This window comes from Symphalangus syndactylus, chromosome 2, assembly GCF_028878055.3.
Source record: "Symphalangus syndactylus isolate Jambi chromosome 2, NHGRI_mSymSyn1-v2.1_pri, whole genome shotgun sequence".
Classification (NCBI taxonomy): domain Eukaryota; kingdom Metazoa; phylum Chordata; class Mammalia; order Primates; family Hylobatidae; genus Symphalangus; species Symphalangus syndactylus.
The window spans coordinates 95,153,296-95,178,240 of NC_072424.2; the positions used below are offsets into that span (position 1 = coordinate 95,153,296).

The 24,945-nt window shown below is 36.3% G+C and overlaps 1 protein-coding gene across 3 annotated transcripts in view; it reads right to left on the reverse strand.

Moving 5' to 3' along the window:
* The window catches only part of ROS1 (ROS proto-oncogene 1, receptor tyrosine kinase), a 145,824-nt gene that overhangs the window by 49,291 nt on the left and 71,588 nt on the right, over window positions 1-24,945 (reverse strand). For 2 of the 3 annotated variants that reach the window (XM_055262388.2, XM_055262395.2), the window contains 6 exons: window positions 22,322-22,501; window positions 8,326-8,528; window positions 6,672-6,816; window positions 5,670-5,902; window positions 5,405-5,581; window positions 1,434-1,602 (listed from right to left, as the gene is read on the reverse strand). In XM_055262388.2, the coding sequence (XP_055118363.2) occupies window positions 1,434-1,602; window positions 5,405-5,581; window positions 5,670-5,902; window positions 6,672-6,816; window positions 8,326-8,528; window positions 22,322-22,501 (1,107 nt within the window). The remainder of the gene's footprint in view (window positions 1-1,433; window positions 1,603-5,404; window positions 5,582-5,669; window positions 5,903-6,671; window positions 6,817-8,325; window positions 8,529-22,321; window positions 22,502-24,945) is intronic. The other variant, XM_055262401.2, reaches the window with a different exon arrangement.

Below are 24,945 nucleotides of genomic sequence, written 5' to 3' on the forward strand. Positions count from 1 at the left end.
ACACAGGAACAGAGAACAAAACACCACATGTTCTCACTCATAAGTAGGAGTTGAACATTGAGAACACATGGATACAGAGAGGGGAACAACACACACCAGGGCCTGTTGAGGGATAGGAGCTGAGGGGAGGGAACTTAGAGGACAGGTCAATAGGTGCAGCAAACCACCATGGCACATGTATACCTATGTAACAAACCTGCACGTTCTGCACATGTATCTTATTTTTTAAGAACAAATTTTAAAGAAAGAAATATTCTGAAATGATTACATATTTTTAAATGAGCATTTGAAGTTTTTACTAGTGATGGATTTGATGAATTAGTGATAAGATTAACAATATATCTCAACTTGAAACAAAATAAGTGATAAATGAAAATAAAGAAAATTATCATAAGTTTTGGAGCATTTTCCCTCCATTCTTTTATTTTAATTTTTTTATTTTTAGTTCTGGGGTACATGTGCAGGACGTGAATGTTTGTTACATGGGTAAACATGTCCTGTGGTGGTTTCCTACACCTAGCAATCCATCACCTAGGTATTAAGCCCAGCATGCATTAGCTATTTTTCCTAATGCTCTCTCTCCCCCCACCCCTCCCCCTGACAGGCCCCAGTGTGTGTTGTTCCCCTCCTTGTGTCCATGCGTTCTCATTGTTCAGCTCCCACTTGTAAGTGAGAACACACAGGGTTTGGTTTTCTGTTCCTGCATTAGTTTGCTGAGGTTAATGGCTTCCAGCTTCATCCATATCCCTGCAAAAGACATTATCTCATTCCTTCTTATGGCTGCATAGCATGCCATGGTGTATATGTACCACATTTGCTTCATCCAGTCTAATGTTGATGGGCATTTGGGTTGATTCCAAATGATTCATTATTGTGAATAGTGCTACAGTGAACATACGTGTGCATGTATCTTTGTAATAGAATGATTTACATTCCTTTGGGTATATAACTAGTAATGTAATTTCTGGGTTAAATGGTATTTCTGGTTCTAGATCTTTGTTCCTTCCATTCTTAATAGAGCTCATCTCAGAGTTAAGGTATATCTTTCAGAACACTAGTTAATTTTTAATGAACTTCTTATATTTTTCATCTTAGTATCTCAAATATAGTAGCCAATAAATATTTTTTGGACATTCAGTAACACTATTTTCATATAGTTATCACCACAAAATTGTCTAGCTAGACATGAAATAAGGATACTGAAAGAAGAAGTAATTTTGCCCAGTTCAGGATCCAGCCAGACCCAGCCAGTATTATTTCATTACTGCCTTCAAGGTCTCCTATATTTTCTCAATTTCTTCATTCAAGTTCTAGAAATAACAATGTACTGCTTTTAAAGAACAATTTCATATATCTCTAGGATTAGTGAAATAAGTGATAAGAAAAGAACTGAAACACAGAGTTTTCTGAGTATTGAGTATGTTTGTACTCACCTTTTGTCTTAAAGCGTTCTGGAAGTGAGGTGCTATTTTCTCCCGTCTTATAAACCACCACTACTCTGACATTATATGAAGTATAAGGTTGTAGATTTGTGATATTACAGACATAAGCAGGACCTTGGCTGCATGAAGTTTTAACATGGTAAAACTCATTGTATTTCCACTAGAAAAAAAAGGAACAATTCATATTTTTGTTTCTCTAAGAAAATATTCTTAAAACACAAAAATGTATAGGCTTATAGCAAGTGATTAAAATTTAAGCATTCTTTTCTATTAAAGAATAAGAACTTCTTTATGAATGATCCCAAACATTACCCCACTGCCTATAGTCGTTTTGCTTTTTATGACAAGATATAACTGATTTACATGACTGTTCATGGGAGAAGCTCAAAGTGGGACATACACCTCTGACTATATATCATCGAGGAAGATTCAGAGCTATGACTTCTTGTTATCCCAAAGGGTAGATACCTACATTTAATCAAGATGGCTAAGAATGCAAATCCATAGCTGTGGAACAACGATGGATCAAAATAATGGTACTTTCAAATCCCAGGGATTTGTTAATTTCATAGCAATAATATTTTTACATGTTTTGATTACATATTTTGATAAAGAAGTCCACGGTGACTTACAGACTAAGACATTTTTTTCCTCCTAACACCCTCTTCAGACATGTAAACAGAATTCTTTATTTTTATATACTGGAAGCCTACATAGCCAAAAGAAGAAAATTTTTGCCCACTATTATGAAGCTACTAAGTAGCAAGGCTAGAAGCTAAATACAGAAAATCTTGTTTTCATTCCACTTTAGATATTGAGCCTCTAATTGCAGCTATCTGAAACTTCTTGCTCTGTGACCTTGCTTTTTAAAAATCTGTATATTTGGATCCTTAGTATCATTATTTGAAAATGATAATTTCTTAACATACAAATAGGAAAAGAGAAAAAGATATGGCAATTTGTGAAGCTTTCTTGGTGTATTTTCCCTTGTAGAGTTTCATAAAAAGGTCAGTTTCCATAAATAAACTTAATTTATATCTTTTTTTTTCACTTAACACTCATGAGGTCACATCATTTCATTAAATGGATACTTTATATTAGTTTTCTATTCAGTAAGGAATGATTCTCTATAGCATTTTCAGTCAGTAGACCACTATGTACAATAAGAAAGGGGAATAAGGGAATGGAAGGAATGAAAACTTAAAAAATAGAACTGCTGATGTCAGGGACATTGCCTGCACTAAACTCACAAATGTATCAATCCTGCTGAGACATATAGCTTAATAGCTTAATGAAACAGGTGCATTGAATCCATAATATTTACTGTGAACCTCAGAGAGAGAGAAATTAATTCCTGGCCAAAAAAAAAAAAAAAAAAGTCTTAACTCTTTATGGTTCTGTCTCCTTCATTATCTGGTGGAGAAATTACCTATAGTGAATAGTCTAGGTAACCCAACATTCCAAACCATCAAGAAATTATCAGAGCTCCTTGAAATGTCAGGAGATGTTTGACCAAGGGTACCGCTGGAAAACGGTAGAGTGTTGGCATCACCACAGCAATGAATGTCTGGGCAGACCACCAACTTGGAGAAGTGCCACAGGATATCCCAGTAAATCACAAGGGTGTCAGGACTTTCCATTTGTCAGAAGCCAACAAGTGCAGGGGTGAAGGCTACCATAGAGGGATTTTCAAATTATGTGGGTGGGAGTGAGGGGGAGTGTGAGATAAGATGTCTGAGAGTTTGGAACTTCAGAAACTTATGGTTCTGATAGGGATTTGCCTGAACAGCTGAGAAAAACACAATTTTAATGGGCTTCCATGAAAAAATTTACCAAACAAAATTATTTGTTTCCTCCCCATTTTAAATATGTTATTCTTCTATAGACTGATGTGAGTTTCTTATGTTATATAGAATTTAAGATCTAGATCAAGCTTGTCCAACTTTCAGCTTGTGGGCTACATGTGGCCCAGGACGACTTTGAATGTAGCCCAACCCAAATTCGTAAACTTTCTTTAAACATTATGAATTTTTTTAGGGAATTTTGTTTAGCTCATCAGCTATCGTTGATGTTAGTATATTTTACATGTGGCTCAAGACAGCTCTTTCAGTACGGCCCAGGGAAGACAAAAGATTGGACACCCCAGATCTAGATAGAAACTTCACCTTGTGCTCTAGTTCCCTCATTTTTCAGATAAGGAAATTTTGACAGAAATGACAGAGACAAAGTTTATCATTTTCTTCCTGTTTCCTTTCTAAAACATTACTAATTAAAAAGACAAATATTCCCTTTTATTGCCCACTCCTCAGAGTTTCAGTATGGAGTTACGGTATTATTCCCAGCTGTCCTGTCATTGTGAGGTAGGTTCAAGTTATTCCAAAGAGACAGCACTTTCTGACTATATAGCACTCATCAACCCTTGCAGAACCACAGACTTTTACTGTACTCATAGTTAGTATTTGTAGATGGCCACTCATGTACAAATGACTCTATCTTGTATTTGCAGCTTCATGAGTTTCTAAATGGTCTGCCTGGAACCTGTGTTGAGCAAGTGTGAAAACAGAGGAAGTTTAGAAACAAAAAGCACTGCATGAAAGTCATGAGAACTCAACCAGGAGATCTCTGTCTGCTGTCCTTCTCCCCAAACTTTAAAGAGTGGGATGGATGACTTAATGACTCCTATTCCTTCCACGGACAGCACCCTAATAGGACTGCTGTAGGGAGAAGTCAGCCCTGGGGTTTTTCTCTGCCTGGTGACATCTGGCATCTGTCTAGGTCTCCATTTCTGATCAATAAAATGAGAGGCTGGGGTGTCAATTATCTCTGAAGTCTTTTCCCATTTCATTTCTTTGATAATCTTGGAAATGAACTTTACATCCTTCCTCTTGGTTTTAGACTGAACTGCATTAAGTTTACTAAAATAGATGCCATTTTAAAAGGCACTCCTCCAATTTCTCCAATTTAACTGCATTTTTATAAGGTGGCAATTTTTTAAATAGGCAACAAATCATCAGAAACATGCTCAACGGAAAAAGTCCAGTGAAACTATGGCCTTTGAGTTTATCAACTCAATATTCAGTGTTGTTCCACAGTTTTCATAGTTTTTATCTATAAAGTATAAGATCACAAAAATACCTTACATAATAATTTTAAAACATCCTGGGGAATAACTGCATTTTTAAGAAGTAGTGAGGCCATGATTATACTGATTTGCTTTTTGAGTTATGACTGAACAAAACATTTCTAACTAATCTTTAAAAATGTGTACATATACATAGGCCCAGAAATATACAAACATGCACATGCAAATATATAATAGTTAAAATAACACGTAGCAATTAAAAAACTTAATAATCAATTTTAAGTTTATCACCATAAAAGTCAATGTAGGCTTTCCCCATCAATGAATTAATCAGGTTAATTGATGCCTTAAAATTCAGTGGGTGCTTTCTTATTGGTTAAAGCATGAAAAGTTTTGGATAAGGAATCATTTATAGTTTGCAAGCCAACAACAAAACTACTTTAGAATAAGCTGGTTTTATGGTTTACTTCTCTCTTGTTACTGCACAGCCCTTAAATGATGAAAAGAATATTTCTAAACAAGGTTTTCGTTTTTTGTTTCTTCAGCTCTTTTTCATTTTTTTCATAGGAAACACCAAGTTACTATGGACTTTAAACCAGAGAACCATGCTAACATCTAAACTAAGTAAAATATTATAAAATTAGTACACTATAACTTATATCCTTTTACATAAAGCCTTTTAAAAGCAAATTAATCTCCCTGAGAATTCTTCCCACCAGAAATTAGTCTGGATAACTCACTGCTTCTGCATGCCAAACATAAATCAATGAAAGTTGTGAAATATATTGTTTATTTATACATGAGCATGTTCTAGATGCATGAAAAAGGCCTTTCCAATTTATTCTATATCATAAAATAAAGACTTGCATTAAAAGTCTACCTTCTGTAGTCCAACCCAAAATCTGATGAGGTTAACATTCAATGGAGCCTTCCAATTAAATTGCAAACTAGTGTTCTCTGGAACCAAGGAATAAGGTTTCTCTGGTGTGTTAAACATTTCCACAGTGACGGGATGACTCTCTGTACACCACATTTCCTCAGAGTGGCAGGCAAGAACCTTTTGGTAAAAAAGAACAATTGCTTAACCTTTTGAGAGCCTTGCACTTGAGAATGACAATAAAGAGTGCCTAGTAAACTCACTGTACCTTTAACACATAAATATTTCCACCAGACAGTCTAGTAACAAGGAGAGTGAGCCTTCCATTTGGAAATTCACTTTGTCTTAGAGGAGTTTCAGGAATTAGGGCCAGGTGTGAGATTGCCAACTGATAGCGGACTGATTCTCTAGGTCCATTTGGCTTGTGAGATTCTCTCCAAGATATAATGAGGCTGGTGTCTGATCGCACGGTTGTATTAATGAGCTGCACTGCCTCTGGTACTGAAATAAATAGCAAGGAATAATAAAGGATGCTGCAATAGCGCTGAAAGATGGAAAGAAGTAATGGAGTTTGGGTTGAAGAGTAATCATATGGTAAGAGCAGAATAAATAACAGATGTCCAGAAAGAAAGTCAGCCTCTTCTATAATCGTAAGTTAACAGACTGCCTAAAAGGCTCCCACTTATTTTTGCCCAGTGACCAAATCATTCTCTGACTCCAGCTCAAGTATATGGCCAATGGGGAATAACCCAATTTGGGTGAGTTTTGTGAATATCATCAGAGACATCTGAAATAAATGTCATCACCTCATAATAATCACTACCTCATCAGTTCTTAGAAAACCTTTTTAGACCTATTTTCTTTAAGGCAATACTGTTGCATAACTTTACACCTCAGGCCTCAGTAAAATTCACATAGCAAAAAGGCTTGGTTTTTCTACAGCTCACCACATGTACAGAAACCTATGAGTATCTGGAAAAAGAGTGACACTGTGTGGTGAGACCAAATAATGTGTTTCTTGGTCAAACAATATTGATTTCAATGTTTTACATCCTAGTTGCTTTCTATTTTGATAGAATATTATCAGTCAACTTCAAGGGTTAGAGTAAGGGTCAGGTCAAAGTTTTCTACAAACACATTTTTCTTATTAAACTTAAAAAAGCTTACTAAAATTACTCCGCATTCGGATTTTAAAAAATAAACATCGACGTACACATCACATATATCACAATATTCTGCTTGAGAAACCCACACCAAGCCCGTAACTTACCTCCATTTTTAGTTTTTCCCCAAATCTCTTTTCCTGGTGGTAAATGTTTCAAAGGATCTGAATAATAATTTTTTACAGCTATCTGTATCATGTATGTTGAAAATGGTTGTAAATCTTCAATAAGAGCTATACTGTCCTGAAATTCCTGTAATTGATTTTTTAAAAATCAATATCTTATTCTTAACATTTTATACAAATTGGTAGAAATTAATCAAAGAGAGAACAAAGTTAAAGGCTCAAAAAAGTTAATTTATTTTAAATTCTGGATTATTAATGGTGATACCACTGTCCAATCTACCCAGACCTGAGTTGTTCAGTATTTCCAAGAATAAATACCAAATGATTGGTAGCCCTCAGCTGGTTTTGTGGCATAAATCATTTCACATGGGAAGTTAAATTCCTAGAAGAGGACACTATTTCATTAACATTGTATTAGAAATTCAGCAAGATGGTGGAAAACATGTGACACATATGTGAATACAATAAAAGATTTTTATATTATCTAATCATTCTTAGAAATAAAGTTTAAGAGAGTAAAAAGACTTTGCTTAGACCAATGGTTCTCAACTTTGTTTATACTTTGCTATCATCTGGGAAGTTTTAAGAAACTACTATGCCTGGGTTCTATTGCCAGAGATTCTGATTGAGTTATCTGGGGTGAAGCCTAGATGCAGAGTGTTTTTTTTTTTTTAAAGCTTCAATGTGCCGCCAAGGTTGAGAACCACTGTCTTAGACCACTGTTAATAAATGCGAAGACAATAAGATAGATTAAATTTAATAACAGACATGTCCAGTGCTGCAAGTCCAATCTTGATCAGCCAAATGATCTAACCTATCTGAAATTACTTATTTTAGAAATGTGTAAAAAGGGTTAATTAGACAAAATTAAGGAAGTAATGAAAAATCACATACACTTTATGGGAAAACATATAGTGTTTAACGTCCAACAGTTAGTCAATTTCACCTTTTGAACGGGCTAAATAAAGCCAAGCACAAAGCAAAATATTGGATATATGTGATTCCATCACTAAGACGACTGAAATACTAATGAATACATTTCATCATTCAATGATTGAATGAATAGTGCCAATTCATTCAAGAAATATCTAGTGAATGCCTACACAGTGCCAATAACTGTGCTAGCTGCTAGGCATACAATGATGACTAAAAACAGTATCTGCATAGCAGTATATTTCTCTGCACACAGGAAGCAAAAGACAAAATATAATGTACAATTTTTATATTAGATAAATGCTGTGGAAAGAGGTATAAGGCAATGTTCTTTCCATCCAGTTCATTTCTTACTCCTCAATCTTCGGTCTGCTCCATAGGCCACAAAAATAAGTCTCTATCATTCTCTCTGAGGATAATTAGATAATCAGGGAGGGGAATAAACCCAATTCTTTCTGGACACTCAGAAAACTGTTACCATGGCAATCCATCAATGGGCAAGAGTTGATATACTTCCTTGAAGCTTAACTTACTTCCAGTCAAGAAAACTAGAACACAATATGTTTGGATGAATCATTAGCTGTAAAAAAGTTGCATACTAGTCCATTTCAGAACATATAGGAAATACTTTACTATGGCTCATAATTTTATATCAAAAAAGAACATCTTGTGAAAAGACAAAGACCACTAGTTCCAATCTTACCAGAATTCTATATTTCAAGTCAGAGCTGTTTTTCCTGTCATTAACTTCTGCATAATAAATCAGGTATGTTGGAGTAGGGCTGGTGATGCCATACCATGTGAGGTTTGTCTTGGCCAGAGGTAATCTGATTGTGAGGCTAGTGTTAGTGGCATTAAGTATAGTTGGTTCCACAGTGTCTGAAGCTAGAGACAAAAATGCTTTATCTAAAAGAAGAAGAAACCAAAAGGTTAAATATCTATACATATATGTATGAGAGGAAAAGCAGATTTTTAACAAGAATAATATCAAAGGTTAGAAAGAAATTTGTAGAGCATACATAACTTTTGCTTGAAAAGATAAATATGAAAATGATTTGAAATAATGTTCTCTTTGAAGAAACAAAAATGGCTGCAGCTTGATACTGTGTGTAGTATGTGTAGTATGTACTGCTACAGTCTACCCAATGTCCTCTCCTTTTCTTCAAGTTCATATATATCTGATATTGTTCAGGGCAGCATGCTGGGAGGAAAACCTGTTTGTGAAGTTTGACTGCAGCCCAATCATGTGACACGGTCTGGTTAGTCAGATGCGCTTATCACTGTGGCACACCTCTGTCCTTCACCCTCCCCCAGCCCAGGAGGCGGACACTATGCAAGAGGGGCGACAGCCATCTTGTGAGAATTGGATAAAGGACTCACTAAGGAAGTTTGGGAAAAGATCAAGTCCAGGTGATTGATGGCATTGTGGAGCTCCCTGGCCACCGCTTACAACCAAACACATTGCACACTGCACAACTCCAGGGAGCCCCAGTCACAGAGACTACAATGGAAATGGTCTGTTCTAGACCAGTGCAGTAGTGCAACCATACCACAGGCTTAAGCCTCGAAAAATCACAGATCTCACTTGCAGCTGAACACAACTTCTTGACCTATTCACTCTCAGTCTTGATGTAAAACATCACCTAAAAATGCAGCATAATTACATAATATGCAAATAACCCCAAATATGATTTTAATATGAAATCTAACAATCTTACACCAGTTAGCCAACTCTTTAACTCATTGTGTGTTGCACTGTGCAATCTGGCTCCTGCCTGCATATCCAATCTCTGCTATGCAAAGCCATCCTTCATTCTAACCACAGTACACTATCTACACACTGCAGGACTTCTACCCCTCCAACCCTCCACATAGGTAGTCTCTTCAGGTTGGAATGATCTTCCCCATCTGCCTAACCTTACTTAAGCCTCAGTTCTTGCATCATTTTTCCTGGGAAGCCCTTTCTGCCTTCCTATTCCAGGTGAAGGACATCTTCTCTCTGTCCTCACTCCACTTCATGTGTTCTTCTACCAGTGCACTAGCCACGTGTGATTTTGGTTTTGGTTTTCTTTTGCTGCTTTCTTTTCTTCATCTAGCATTAGAATGTAAGTATCTTTGGCTGAGACTGTGCTTGAATTATCTTTGTTCCCCTAGAGCCCCAGGAGGGTGCCTGACATATATTAGGTATTTAGTAAGTGTTGTCGATCCTTATGAATTCATATTAGCCACATATAAAATACATCCTTTGCATTCAGCAAGTAAGAAAATTAGGGGGTAAATGTCTAAGTGACAAATAACTTGATGAAGCCAGCTCCTTCACTTACTAACTTTTTGGTCTTGGGAAGGTTACTCCAGCTCTTCTGTGAACAGAGACAATGGCCTGCTTTACAGATATTTATATATCACTCTATCCCTAGCACATGGTAAGAACATTAAATAAATGTTAGCTATTACTATCATCATTACTGAGACTAAAATGAAAAATTAGAGAAAATAATTCTGGTCTGGTCTGGGAATTCCAAATATGAATTCCAAAATGCAGGAAAAAATGTTTAAAATTAGAAGTACACCAAAAATCTCCAACAACAGTGTCAAGGGCACTGTGAACCTAAGTTTGAGGACATTTGGAGAGTATAGGGGTTTGGAGATGGATAACCTTACTAAAGTTACAAGATGAACCACTCTCCAGTTCAACCAATATTTATCCAATATATTCAGTTTGTAATGATTTCTGATCTGAACAGAGAATGGGATACACATGTGAGCAATCAGAGCAATTATCTAATTCAAAGGTCATTGGTAATTTTGTCATTCTTTTATTTAACTGATATAATATGACATGTTGAAGTGTCAGAAACATTATTCAGGACAGAAAGACAGGTTTTTCCCTTACTTTTTTTTTTTTTTTTTTTTATCCCATACATTTTGAAGATAATTGAATGCATTCAGAAAAAAAGGACCAAGGTAACTTGTAATTGCTTAACATTTCCAGCAGATGGAGGTAAAGTACTGTTAATAATGTACCTAGAAACTAGCAACATAAAATTGACTCATTTTTTAAAGAAAATAATGAGTATTAATCATATTCTTAATGAGTTCCAGTTAAAAAAAAAAACTCATGCTACTCTTAGGACTTCATTTTAGAGCGTGTTTGTGTATGGGGCTGGGGGGAGGTTATGTGTGCATCTCGTTCAACTTTAGATACTGCATGGACTTCTTTTTTTTGGTAAGACTTTATTTTTTAGTGCAGTTTTAGATTCACAGCAAAATTGAGAGGAATGTACCAAGATTTCCCAGATACTCCTTTTCTCCACACATGCATAACTTTCCCCCATTATCAATACCCCTACCAAAGTAGTACATTTGTTACAATCAATGAGCCTACAATGACATCATTATCACCCAAAGTCCATAGTTTACATTAGAGTTCAGTTTTGTATTGTACATGTTACGGGTTTGGACAAATGTGTAATGACCTGTATCCACCATTATAGTATCACGTAGAATAGTTCCACTGCCTTCAAAGTCCTCTGTGCTCTGTCTATTCACCACTTCTTCCCCCAGCCTTCTCGCAACTACTGATCTTATTACTGTCTACATAGTTTTTTACTTTTCCAGAATGTCACATAGTTGATATCAGCCTTTCCCAACTTTGTTCTTCTCCTTCAATACTGTGCTACCTACCTATTCTAGGTCTTTTGCCTCTCCATATAAACTTTAGAATCAGTTTGTTAATATCTGCAAAATAACTTTAGCTGGGATTTTCATTGGAATTTTATTGAATCTATAGATAAGTTGAGAAGAAATGATATCTTGACAATATTGAGTCTTCCTATCTATGAACATGGAATATCTTTACACTTATTTAGTATTTTGATTTCTTTCATCAGAGTTTTATAGTTTTTCTCATATAGATTTTTGTGCATATGCTGTTAGATTTATACCTAAGTATTTCATTTTCTGTGGGTGTTAACGTACATGATACTCTGTGTTTAATTTCAAATTCCACTTGTCCGTTGCTGTTATACAGGAAAGTGATTGACTTTTGTATATTAACCTTGTGTCCTGCAAACTTGCTATAATCACTTATGAGTTCCAGGAGTCTTTTTGTCAATTCTTTCAGATTTTCTACATAGATGATCATGTCATCTGTGAAGAAAGACAGCGTTATTTCTTCATTCCCAATCAGTATACCTTTTCTTGAATTGTTGCATGCTGTGACTTCCACTGCAATGTTGAAAAGAAATTGGGAGAGGGAACATCCTTACCTTGTTTCTGATTTAGTGAGAAAGCCTCTAATTTCTCACTATTAAGTAATGATGTTAACAAGTTTTTTATACATGTTCTTTCTCAAGGAAGTTAACCCTATTCTTAGTTTGCTGAGGATTTTTCATTATGAATCGGTGTTGAATTTTGTCAAAAGCATTTTCTGCAACTATCAATGTGATCACTTGATTTTTCCTCTGTAGTCTGTTGATGTAGTGGACTACACTAATTGATTTTCAAATGTTGACTCAAACTTGCATAGCTGGGATAAATCCCACTTGACTGTGATACAAAACTATTGTAATATATTGCTCGATTTGATTTGCTAATATTTTGTTCAGGACTTTTGCAATTCTTGCAATATTCAAGAGAGATACTGGTCTAAAATTTTCTCTTCTTGTAATATATTTGACTAGTTTTGGTTTTAGGGTAATTCTGGCCTAGAATAAACTCATTCATTGGCCTAATTGGAAGTAGTCCCTCTGGTTCAATTTTCTGAAAGACACTGGAGAGATGGTATAATTTTCCCATAAATGTTTGGCAGAATGCACCATTCAATCCATCTGGCCCAGGTGCTTTCTATTTCAGAAGGCTATTAATTATTGATTTCATTTATTTAATAGATGTGGACATATTCAGATTGTCTATTTCTTCTTCTGTGAGTTTTGGCATATTGTGTCTTTAAAAGAATCGGTCCATTTCATCTAGGTTATTAAATTTGTGAGCATAGAGTTGTTAATAGTATTCCTTGATTATCCTTTTAATCTCCATGGGTTCTATAGAGATGTCCCCGCCTTCATTTCTACTATTAGCAATTTGCATCCACTGTCTTTTTTTCTTAGTCTGGCTAGAGGCTTATCAATTTTATCTTTTCAAAGAACCAGCTTTTGGTTTCATTGATTTTTCTCTATTGATTTCCTGTCTTCAATTTCATTGATTTCCACTATACTTCTTTTTTATTTTTTTCTTTTGTCTTAGTTTTGTTTCTTCTTATTATTTGGGACTTAATTTACTCTTCTTTTTCCAGTTTCCTAAGGTAAAAGCTTAAATAATTTTAGATCTTTTTTTTAATACATGTAGTCAGTGCTGTAAACTTCCCTCTAAGCACTGATTTTACTGATTCCCATAAGTTTTGACGTTTTGTTTTCATTTTTAGTTCAAAATATTTTTAATTTGAGATTTCTTCTTTTACCCATTTGTTATTTAGAAATATGTTGTTTAATCTCCAAGTGTTCTGAGATTTTCCAGCTATCTTTCAGTTATTGATTTCTAGTTAAATGGCATTGTAGTCTGAGGGCAGATATTGTATGATTTCTATTCTTTTAAATTTGTTGAAGTGTATTTTATGGCCTGTCTTGGTGAATGTTCCATGGGAGCTTGAGAAGAATGTTTATTCTGCTGTTGTTGGATAAATTATTAATAGTAGATAGATGTCCATTATAGTCAATTAATTTATGGTGTTATTGAGTTCATCAGTATATCCTTAGTGATTTTTTTTCTGCTGGATTTGCCCATTTCTGATAGACAGATGTCGTGAAGTCTTCAATGGTGATAGTGGCTTCATCTGTTTCTTGCAGTTCTATCAGTTGCTGCCTCATGTATTTTGATGCTCTGTTGTTAGAGACATATGCATTAAGGATTATTATGTCTTCTTGGAGAACTGATCCCTTTATCGTTATGTAATGTCCCTCTTTATCCCTTATAACTTTCCTTGCTCTGAAGTCTGCTGTGTCTGAAATTGTTTCTTCTTTCATTTGATTAGCGATAGCATGATATACTATCTCCATCCCTTTACTTTTGATCTATATGATGTGTCTTTATATTTAAAGTGGGTTTCTTATAGACAATGTATAGTTGAGTCTTGTTTGTTGATCCACTCAAACAGCCTCTGTCTTTTAGTTAGTGTATTTAGACTACTGATGTTCAAAGTGACTACTGATATAGTTAAATTAATATCTAACACATTTGTTATTATTTTTCATTTGTTGCCCTTGTTCTTTGTTCCTACTTTTGTCTTCCACTTTTTCTCTGACTTTTGTGGTTTTAATTGAGCATTCTAAATGATTCTATTTTCTCTCCTTTCTTGGGAATCAGTTATACTTTTTTAAAAACATTTTTTAGCGATTTGCCCTTGAATTTGCAATGTATATTTACAACTAATCCAAGTCCACCTTCAAACAACACTATACCACTTCACAGGTGTGCAGTACCTTATAATAACAAAATAATCCCAAGTCCTCTTTTCTATCCCTTGTGTCACTGCTGTGATTCATTTTGCTTAATATAAATATAAACATACACATATGCACACATACATACATAAGTGGATATAATTGAATATGTTATTGCTATTATTATTTTGAACAAACTATTATCTATTAGGTCAATTAAGAAAAAGAAAAACTTTTACTTTACCTGCACTTATTTATTCTCTAATGCTGTTCCTTTCTTTATGTAGATCTGCATTTCTGACCTATATCACTTTTCTTCTTTCTAAAGAACTTCTTTTAACATTTCTTCCAAAGCAGGTCTACTGATAACAAATTCTCTCAATTTTTGTCTGAGAATGTCTTTATTGCTCCTTCTCTTTTGAAGGATAATTTCACACGGTATGGAATTCTAGGTTAGTGTTTTTTTCTCTCAACATTTTAAATATTTTACTTTTCTCTCTTCTTGCTTACATAGTTTCTGAGGAGAAGTTGGATATAATTCTTATCTTTGTTCCTCTATAGGTAAAGTATTTTTTCCTCTGGCTTCTTTCAGAATTTGTTTCTTTATCTTTGGTTTTCTGCAGTTTGAATATGATAGGCCTAGTGTAGATTCTGGCATTTATCCTTCTGGGTATTCTTTGAGCTTCCCATATCTGTAGTTTGGTATCTGACATTAATTTGGGGAAATTATCAGTCATTATTGTTTCAAATATTTCTTTCAAATATTTCTTCTGTTCCTTTCTTTCTTCTTTTTCTAATATTCATATTATACCTATCTTACACCTTTTGTAGTTTCCCCACAGTTCTTGAATATTCTGTTCTGGTTTTTTTCCTTTTTTTTCCCCCTTTACAGTTTTGCAGGTTTCTATTGAGATATTTTCAAGCTCAGAGATTCCTTCCTCAGCCACATCCAGTCTACTATTAAGCCCATCAAACATTCTTCATATGTTACAGTGTTTTTATCTCTAGCATTTCTTTTTTTCTTCAAATATCCATATCTTTGCTCACATTGACCATCTGTGCTTGTATACTGACTACTTTATTCATTAGAGCCCCTAGCATATTAATCATGGTTGTTTTAAATTCTCAGTCTGATAATTCTAACATCCCTGCCATATTTAAATCTGATTCTGATAGTTCCTCTGTCTCTTCAATCTGTGTTTTATGCCTTTTAGTATGCCTTGTAATTTTTTCTTGATAGCTGAATATGCTGTACTGGGTGAAAGCAACTGCTGTAAATGGGCCTTTAGTAACGTGGTGGTAAGGTGTAGGGGGACGGGAGGCATTTTATAGTCTTAGATTAGATCTCAGTCTTCAAGTGGGTTTTTGCTTTGCTTTTCGACTGTGAACTTCACAGGTTCTTTTCAGTCCCCCACCCCACTTAGGTGGGACATGATGGCTGGAGTGGGCTGGGGTTGGGCACTTCTCTTTGCCCAGGTCAATTAAGCTCTGATAAACCCGAGCAGGTCCAGCTGTGGTTAGTGTATCTTGAATGCAGACATTGTTAAGAAAAACAGAATGCTCTGGTGCCTTTCAAAATTTTTCCTTTTCCCTTCTCTCCGTGGGAAGCACAAGGAGATTTTCTAAGAAAAAAACCAGTTAAAGCTCCTGGAGATAAAACTTACAAAAGTGTGAAGCACCCCTATGACTGGATGCCTCTCAAGTTTCTAACTCTCAGAGTTACCCACACCGAGCCTCAAGCAATTCATCAATTACAGTTTAGATTTTTCTACCGCTAACACTGCTTTCTAAAAAGATTTCAGCTCATGTGTTTTTGCTCTGGTAAATTGTAATTCTCTGTATTTACCAATCTGTCTTTCCAACTGGGGACAGCAGTTTGCTCTGTGACCTCACTTCTCTTGTGGATCCAAGAAAAGCTGTTAAATTTTCAGTTTGCTCAGCCTTTTACTTGTTTTGGGGTGGAGTGGCAATTTCTAAGCTTCTGGGCCAGAAACCAGAAGCCACATGAACTTTTAAAATCTCTTAAATTTCTCAAAGTGAAAAATAAATTATTTTACAAAAATACAAAGTAGGCTTTACTTATAAATTTTAACATTTTTCAATTCACATATTTTATAACTGAAAACATTTAAACAAAGGCAGTTTATGTCATTCATATCTGTCCCTCTCCAGAGGAGAGTTGAACTTAATTTAGAATGATATTTGTACCTCAGTAGCAAAGAGAGCCTTGACAAAATACCAATGAGGCCATGCAATACTGTTTTTTTGTTGTTGTTTCTGTTTTTGTTTTTGTTTTGAGACAAGTCTCGCTCAGTCGCCCAGGCTGGAGTGCAGTGGTGCAATCTCGGCTCACTGCAAGCTCCGCCTCCTGGGTTCACACCATTCTCCTGCCTCAGCCTCTGGAGTAGCTGGGACTACAGGTGCCTGCCACTACGCCCGGCTAATTTTTTTGGCAATACTGTTTTTGTTTTTGTTTGCATGGTTTTTAGATTTCTTTTATTATTATTATACTTTAAGTTTTAGGGTACATGTGCACAATGTGCAGGTTTGTTACATATGTATCCATGTGCCATGTTGGTGTGCTGCACCCATTAACTTGTCATTTAGCATTAGGTATATCACCTAATGCTGTCCCTCCCCCCTCCCCCCACCCCACAACAGTCCCTGGAGTGTGATGTTCCCCTTCCTGTGTCCATGAGTTCTCATTGTTCAATTCCCACCTATGAGTGAGAACATGCGGTGTTTGGTTTTTTGTCCTTGCGATAGTTTACTGAGAATTATGGTTTCCAGTTTCATCCATGTCCCTACAAAGGACATGAACTCATCATTTTTTATGGCTGCATAGTATTCCATGGTGTATATGTGCCACATTTTCTTAATCCAGTCTATCGTTGTTGGACATTTGGGTTGGTCCCAAGTCTTTGCTGTTGTGAATAGTGCCGCAATAAACATATGTGTGCATGTGTCTTTATAGTAGCATGATTTATAGTCCTTTGGGTATATACCCAGTAATGGGATGGCTGGGTCAGATGGTATTTCTAGTTCTAGATCCCTGAGGAATCGCCACACTGACTTCCACAATGGTTGAACTAGTTTACAGTCCCACCAACAGTGTAAAAGTGTTCCTATTTCTCCACATCCTCTCCAGCACCTGTTGTTTCCTGACTTTTTAATGATGGCCATTCTAACTGGTGTGAGACGGTATCTCATTGTGGTTTTGATTTGCATTTCTCTGATGGCCAGTGATGATGAGCATTTTTTCATGTGTTTTTTGGCTGCATAAATGTCTTCTTTTGAGAAGTGGCTGTTCATATCCTTTGCCCACTTTCTGATGGGGTTGTTTGTTTTTTCTTGTAAATTTGTTTGAGTTCATTGTAGATTCTGGATATAAGCCCTTTGTCAGATAAGTAGGTTGTGAAAATTTTCTCCCATTTTGTAGGTTGCCTGTTCACTCTGATGGTAGTTTCTTTTGCTGTGCAGAAGCTCTTTAGTTTAATTAGATCCCATTTGTCAATTTTGGCTTTTGTTGCCATTGCTTTTGATGTTTTAGACATGAGGTCCTTGCCCATGCCTATGTCCTGAATGGTATTGCCTGGGTTTTCTTCTAGGGTTTTTATGGTTTTAGGTCTAACATGTAAGTCTTTAATCCATCTTGAATTAATTTTTGTATAAGGTGTAAGAAAGGGATCCAGTTTCAGCTTTCTACATATGGCTAGCCAGTTTTCCCAGCACCACTTATTAAATAGGGAATCCTTTCCCCATTGCTTGTTTTTGTCAGGTTTGTCAAAGATCAGATAGTTGTAGATATGTGGCATTATTTCTGAGGGCTCTGTTCTGTTCCATTGATCTATGTCTCTGTTGTGGTACCAGTACCATGCTGTTTTGTTTACTGTAGCCTTGTAGTATAGTTTGAAGTCAGGTAGCATGATGCCTCCAGCTTTGTTCTTTTGGCTTAGGATTGACTTGGCGATGCGGGCTCTTTTTTGGTTCCATATGAACTTTAAAGTAGTTTTTTCCAATTCTGTGAAGAAAGTCATTGGTAGCTTGATGGGGATGGCATTGAATCTATAAATTAACTTGGGCAGTATGGCCATTTTCACGATACTGATTCTTCCAACCCATGAGCATGGAATGTTCTTCCATTTGTTTGTATCCTCTTTTATTTCATTGAGCAGTGGTTTGTAGTTCTCCTTGAGGAGGTCCTTCACATCCCTTGTAAGTTGGATTCTTAGGTATTTTATTCTCTTTGAATCAATTGTGAATGGGAGTTCACTCATGATTTGGCTCTCTGTTTGTCTGTTATTGGTGTACAAGAGTGCTTGTGATTTTTGTACATTGATTTTGTATCCTGAGACTTTGCTGAAATTGCTTATCAGCTTGAGGAGATTTTGGGCTGAGACAATGGGGTTTTCCAGATACACAATCATGTCATCTGCAAACAGGGACAGTTTGACTTCCTCTTTTCCTAATTGAATACCCTTTATTTCCTTCTCCTGCCTGATTGCCCTGGCCAGAACTTCCAACACTATGTTGAATAGGAGTGGTGAGAGAGGGCATCCCTGTCTTGTGCCAGTTTTCAAAGGGAATGCTTCCAGTTCTTGCCCATTCAGTATGATATTGGCTGTGGGTTTGTCATAGATAGCTCTTATTATTTTGAGATACGTCCCATCAATACCTAATTTATTGAGAGTTTTTAGCATGCAGGGTTGTTGAATTTTGTCAAAGGCCTTTTCTGCATCTATTGAGATAATCATGTGGTTTTTGTCTTTGGTTCTGTTTACATGCTGGATTACATTTATTGATTTGCATATGTTGAACCAGCCTTGCGTCCCAGGGATGAAGCCCACTTGATCATGGTGGATAAGCTTTTTGATGTGCTGCTGGATTTGGTTTGCCAGTATTTTACTGAGGATTTTTGCACCAATGTTCATCAAGGATATTGGTCTGAAATTCTCTTTTTGGTTGTGTCTCTGCCAGGCTTTGGTATCAGGATGATGCTGGCCTCATAAAATGTGTTAGGGAGGATTCCCTCTTTTTCTATCGATTGGAATAGTTTCAGAAGGAATGGTACCAGTTCCTCCTTGTACCTCTGGTAGAATTTGGCTGTGAATCCATCAGGTCCTGGACTCTTTTTGGTTGGTAAGTTATTGATTATTGCCACAATTTCAAAGCCTGTTATTGGTCTATTCAGAGATTCAACTTCTTCCTGGTTTAGTCTTGGGAGGGGGTATTTGTCGAGGAATTTATCCATTTCTTCTAGATTTTCTAGTTTATTTGCATAGAGATGTTTGTAGTATTCTCTGATGGTAGATTGTATTTCTGTGGGATCAGTGGTGATATCCCCTTTATCATTTTTTATTGCATCTATTTGATTCTTCTCTCTTTTCTTTTTTATTAGTCTTGCTAGCAGTCTATCAATTTTGTTGATCTTTTCAAAAAACCAGCTCCTGGATTCATTAATTTTTTGAAGGGTTTTTTGTGTCTCTATTTCCTTCAGTTCTGCTCTGATTTTAGTTATTTCTAACCTTCTGCTAGCTTTTGAATGTGTTTGCTCTTGCTTTTCTAGTTCTTTTAATTGTGATGTTAGGGTGTCAATTTTGGATCTTTCCTGCTTTCTCCTGTGGGCATTTAGTGCTATAAATTTCCCTCTACACACTGCTTTGAATGTGTCCCAGAGATTCTGAAAGGAACGCAGTTCCTCCCCAGCAACGGAACAAAGCTGGACGGAGAATGACTTTGACAAATTGAGAGAAGACGGCTTCAGACGATCTAACTACTCTGAGCCACAGGAGGAAATTCAAACCAATGGCAAAGAAGTTAAAAACTTTGAAAAAAAATTAGACGAATGTTTAACTAAAATAACCAATGCAGAGAAGTGCTTAAAGGAGCTGATGGAGCTGAAAGCCAAGTTTCAAGAATTACGTGAAGACTGCAGAAGCCTCAGTAGCCAATGGGATCAACTGGAAGAAAGCGTATCAGTGATGGAAGAGGAAATGAATGAAATGAAGCGAGCAGGGAAGTTTAAAGAAAAAAGAATAAAAAGAAACAAACAAAGCCTCCAAGAAATATGGTACAATGTGAAAAGACCAAACCTACATCTGATCGGTGTACCTGAAAGTGACGGGGAGAATGGAACCAAGCTGGAAAACACTCTGCAAGATATTATCCAGGAGAACTTCCCCAATCTAGCAAGGCAGGGCAACATTCAGATTCAGGAAATACAGAGAATGCCACAAAGATACTCCTCGAGAAGAGCAACTCCAAGACACATAATTGTCAGATTCACCAAAGTTGAAATGAAGGAAAAAATGTTAAGGGTGGCGAGAGGGAAAGGTCGGGTTACCCACAAAGGGAAGCCCATCAGACTAACAGGTGATCTCTCGGCAGAAACTCTACAAGCCAGAAGAGAGTGGGGGCCAATATTCAACATTCTTAAAGAAAAGAATTTTCAACCCAAAATCTCATATCCAGCCAAACTAAGATTCATAAGTGAAGGAAAAATAAAATACTTTACAGACAAGCAAATGCTGAGTGATCTTGTCACCATCAGGCCTGCCCTAAAAGAGCTCCTGAAGGAGGCACTAAACATGGAAAGGAACAACCGGTACCAGCCACTGCAAAAACATGCCAAATTGTAAAGACCATCGAGGCTAGGAAGAAACTGCATCAATTAACAAGCAAAATAACCAGCTAACATCATAATGACAGGATCAAATTCACACATAACAATATTAACTTTAAATGTAAATGGGCTAAATGCTCCAATTAAAAGACACAGACTGGCAAATTGGATAAGGAGTCAAGACCCATCAGTGTGCTGTATTCAGGAAACCCATCTCACATGCAGAGACACACATAGACTCAAAATAAAGGGATGGAGGAAGATCTACCAAGCAAATGGAAAACAAAAAAAGGCAGAGGTTGCAATCCTAGTCTCTGATAAAATAGACTTTAAACCAACAAAGATCAAAAGAGACAAAGAAGGCCATTACATAATGGTAAAGGGATCAATTCAACAAGAAGAGCTAACTATCCTAAATACATATGCATCCAATACAGGAGCACCCAGATTCATAAAGCAAGTCCTCAGTGACCTACAAAGAGACTTAGACTCCCACACAATAATAATGGGAGATTTTAACACCCCACTGTCAACATTAGACAGATCAACAAGACAGAAAGTTAACAAGGATACCCAGGAATTTAACTCAGCTCTGCACCAAGCGGACCTAATAGACATCTACAGAACTCTCCACACGAAATCAACAGAATATACATTTTTTTCAGCACCACACCACACCTATTCCAAAATTGACCACATAGTTGGAAGTAAAGCTCTCCTCAGCAAATGTAAAAGAACAGAAATTATAACAAACTGTCTCTCAGACCACAGTGCAATCAAACTAGAACTCAGGATTAAGAAACTCACTCAAAACCGCTCAACTACATGGAAACCGAACAACCTGCTCCTGAATGACTACTGGGTACACAACGAAATGAAGGCAGAAATAAAGATGTTCTTTGAAACCAACGAGAACAAAGATACAACATACCAGAATCTCTGGTTTTTAGATTTCAACAATGTTTTATTATGACTGTCAGTAGAAAATATATAGTCAGTTCTGCTATAACATGATACACGCCTTTCTAGGAATCATTGCAGTATACAAATCACAAAATAAAATTCAGTTTATGGGAAAAGTAGGATGAGGGGCATAACACTAAAAACTTCATCAGTGACTTTTTTAAAAAAAGATAAAAACTTAAAAAAAATGGTAGCACAGGCTTATTCATGTTAAATGGTACTACATATTATAATAGTATATATTAATAGTTAATGATTTAATACCTAGTACTGCATACTGCATAATAACAGAAGTATGACCCGTTACTTGAAAACAAGGTTGTATGCAATGCTTTTTGATACCACTGGGAGGCCTAAAATATCAGCAAAGGAGAAATAAAAGAAAGAAGAGAAATTATGGGATTGAGAAGAGAAAGAGGACAGGCAGAGAGAACAACAGGACACAGGTTTCCCATCTCTGAAGTTGCCCACCACACCCCAAGCTGCGTTTACACATAGAAGTAATTTGTGATCCAGGGCAAACAGCAATCAGTGCACACTAGAGACTGGCAGAGTTTGGAGCAAGGATGAGAGAACAACAAAGGGGCTAAAGGGAGAGCCTTGGAGAAGGAGACATTATGAGATTTTTCCGACCCTAAATTGGGAGAACAAGCTGATTACGAATGTGACTTTATTACCTGGAAAAGGCTGCATAACTGAACTGTAAGCCACAATATGCCTACTCCTTAGGGCCTTCACCTGGGAGATGATGGCCCCATTTCCTTTCTTTGCTTGATAAATCTGTGTGCTGTCATTTGCTGTGATGATCCAGTATATAAAATCTCCATCCACAGTTAAGCTAACAAGGGTTTTTCCTGCTGTTAAAAACATAAGGAATATAAAGAACAAAATTAATATCTTACATTTTTTACTCTAAACAATATACAAAATTCTTTTTCTATAATTGCTAAATTTTGAATCTATTATTTCAACATTAAAAAATACCTTTATTTTATGTCATTTGACTAAGGGTTTTAGAGATGTCCTCTCATTTTAGCACCATATCAAGCCAGTCAGGTAACTACTATTATTACTAACCTCATTTTGTGGAAAGGCAAACTGAAGTTTAAAGGAGTTAAATAATCTGCTCAAGGCCACCAAAGGGCAGACCCAGGATTTAAAACCCACCTATGTGACTCAAAATCAAATAATGCCAACCTGAGGGAAGTATTAAATGATAGGCATAGGGCTCAGTGCCTTTCTCAATATTTTTGTCAATAGTTTGGAATGAACGCATAGTAAACATATTTATCAACTTTGCAGATAATAAATGATTATCACCGTCACTAGCAGGTTCAGTTACAGCCTTGAAATTCAAAAATATCACGACAGAATCAGGGAATTGATTCCAATTACAAATGTAAAATCCTAAATTTAAGTTTCATATCAATTCTGTAAATGAACAAATGAAAGGGATCTGGCTTAATAATAACGAATGTGGAAAAGACTATGGTCTTTCAATGGCAGGTATCCTAAAGATCTGATTCCACTTTTGGCTACAACAAAAAGAAGACCTTCACAGTCAGAGTCTCCCTTCACTGACAAGAACACATTGAGAGTACAGTGTCTTTATGGGGGCAATATTTAAGGGAATATGAACTAGCTGGAATGAAATCACGGGAGGGTGACTAGGACAAAGATTTAGATGCCACATTGCCTGGGGAGCAATTGAAGATACTTGAATTTTTCCTCCAAAGAAAGTGCTTGATTCCAGCATGGTGGCTCACGCCTGTAATCTCAGCACTTTGGGAGGTCAAGGCAGGCAGATTGCTTGAGCCCAGGAGTTCAAGCCTAGACTGGGCAGCATAGCAAGACCCTGTCTCTACAAAAAAAATACTAAAATTAGCGAGGCATGGTAGTGTCCACCTGTAGTCCCAGCTACTTGGGAGGCTGAGGCAAGATGATCACCTGAGCCTGGGAGATGGAGGCTGCAGTGAACCATGATTGCACCACTGCACTCCAGCCTGGGCAACAGAGTGAGACCCTGTCTCAAAAAAAAAAAATGCTTACAATGAGCTACAACAGTTATCTCTACGTAGTTGAATGGCTATCATGTGGAAAGTGATTAAATTATTCTTTGTAAATTTAGAGGTAAGAACTAAGACTAATGAATGGGAGAAATGAAGGGAAGACTGGCTAAATACAAGAAAAAAACTAATATTCAGAATTGTCCAAAAGCTTAAACAGACTTCCTTATAAAGTAGCAGGGTTTTTTAAAGAAACAGTTGTTTAAGCATGACTATTTTTAAAGAAAAAATTTCTTGCAACATCATAACATCGAAATGATCCCTAACATTTTTCTAATTTTCTAATTTTAGGATTTTAATTACAGGTTTATGAAAAACTGGCCAGTTTTATACATATATAATGGTCTACCAGGTAATTCTTGTGTCTTGTGTATCAAATATTAAAGAAAAAATTATTCTGATACTTGTTAAAATGGTAAGAAAGACTTTAGTCAAGACAAGTGCAATAGCACACTAGGAAAGACAAATATTGCAACATAACAAAGACAGTTGGGGTTTTTATAGCCAAAAAACTGAGTGAGGAAGTCACTGGGTAGAAAAATACTAAGAGACAGCATCCGGGACAGGGCAATCCTTGTTAAATTAGCCTAAAGGGATTTTTGCTAAAGGCAGGCCAAGAATCTAAACAGGATTCTTACTTAAATCAGACCAATGTCCATCAAGGGTGGGAGAGGAAGAACTTGATCAGATATCAGTGGTAGGGGGTTCTCTCTAAACTGACTTTGTAGGATTCTTGCTAAAACTGAACTCAGCAAGGAGGGACACATGAAGACCAAGGTTGAGGCCTAGTCAAGAAGAGGACTCAGAGGAGCATAACCACATTTTGATCAAGGAAAGGGTCTTTGTCACAGGTTTAACAGAAACAAGTAATATACCTAAGGAGGAATCATTCAAAACATTACCTCTATCATTAAATCTATTTAATGATAGGAATTGTTTCTAAAAGGCCTCTAAACATAGGAATTGCTTCTAAAAGGCCTTGATTGACATGTCAACAAAACCTATATACAATTATAACACATACACACATATTTGCAATTTCAAAACTTTACTGTATAATCTAGCAATGACCAATAGATTTCAGTGATGATGGAAATGTTTTATGCCTACATTGTCCAATACAGTGGCCATTAGCTATTTGTGGCTTTTGAGCACTTGAAATTTAGCTAGTGTGACTGAGAGATTAAAATGTTTAACTTTATTTAATTTTAATTTTTTTTTTTGAGACAGTCTTA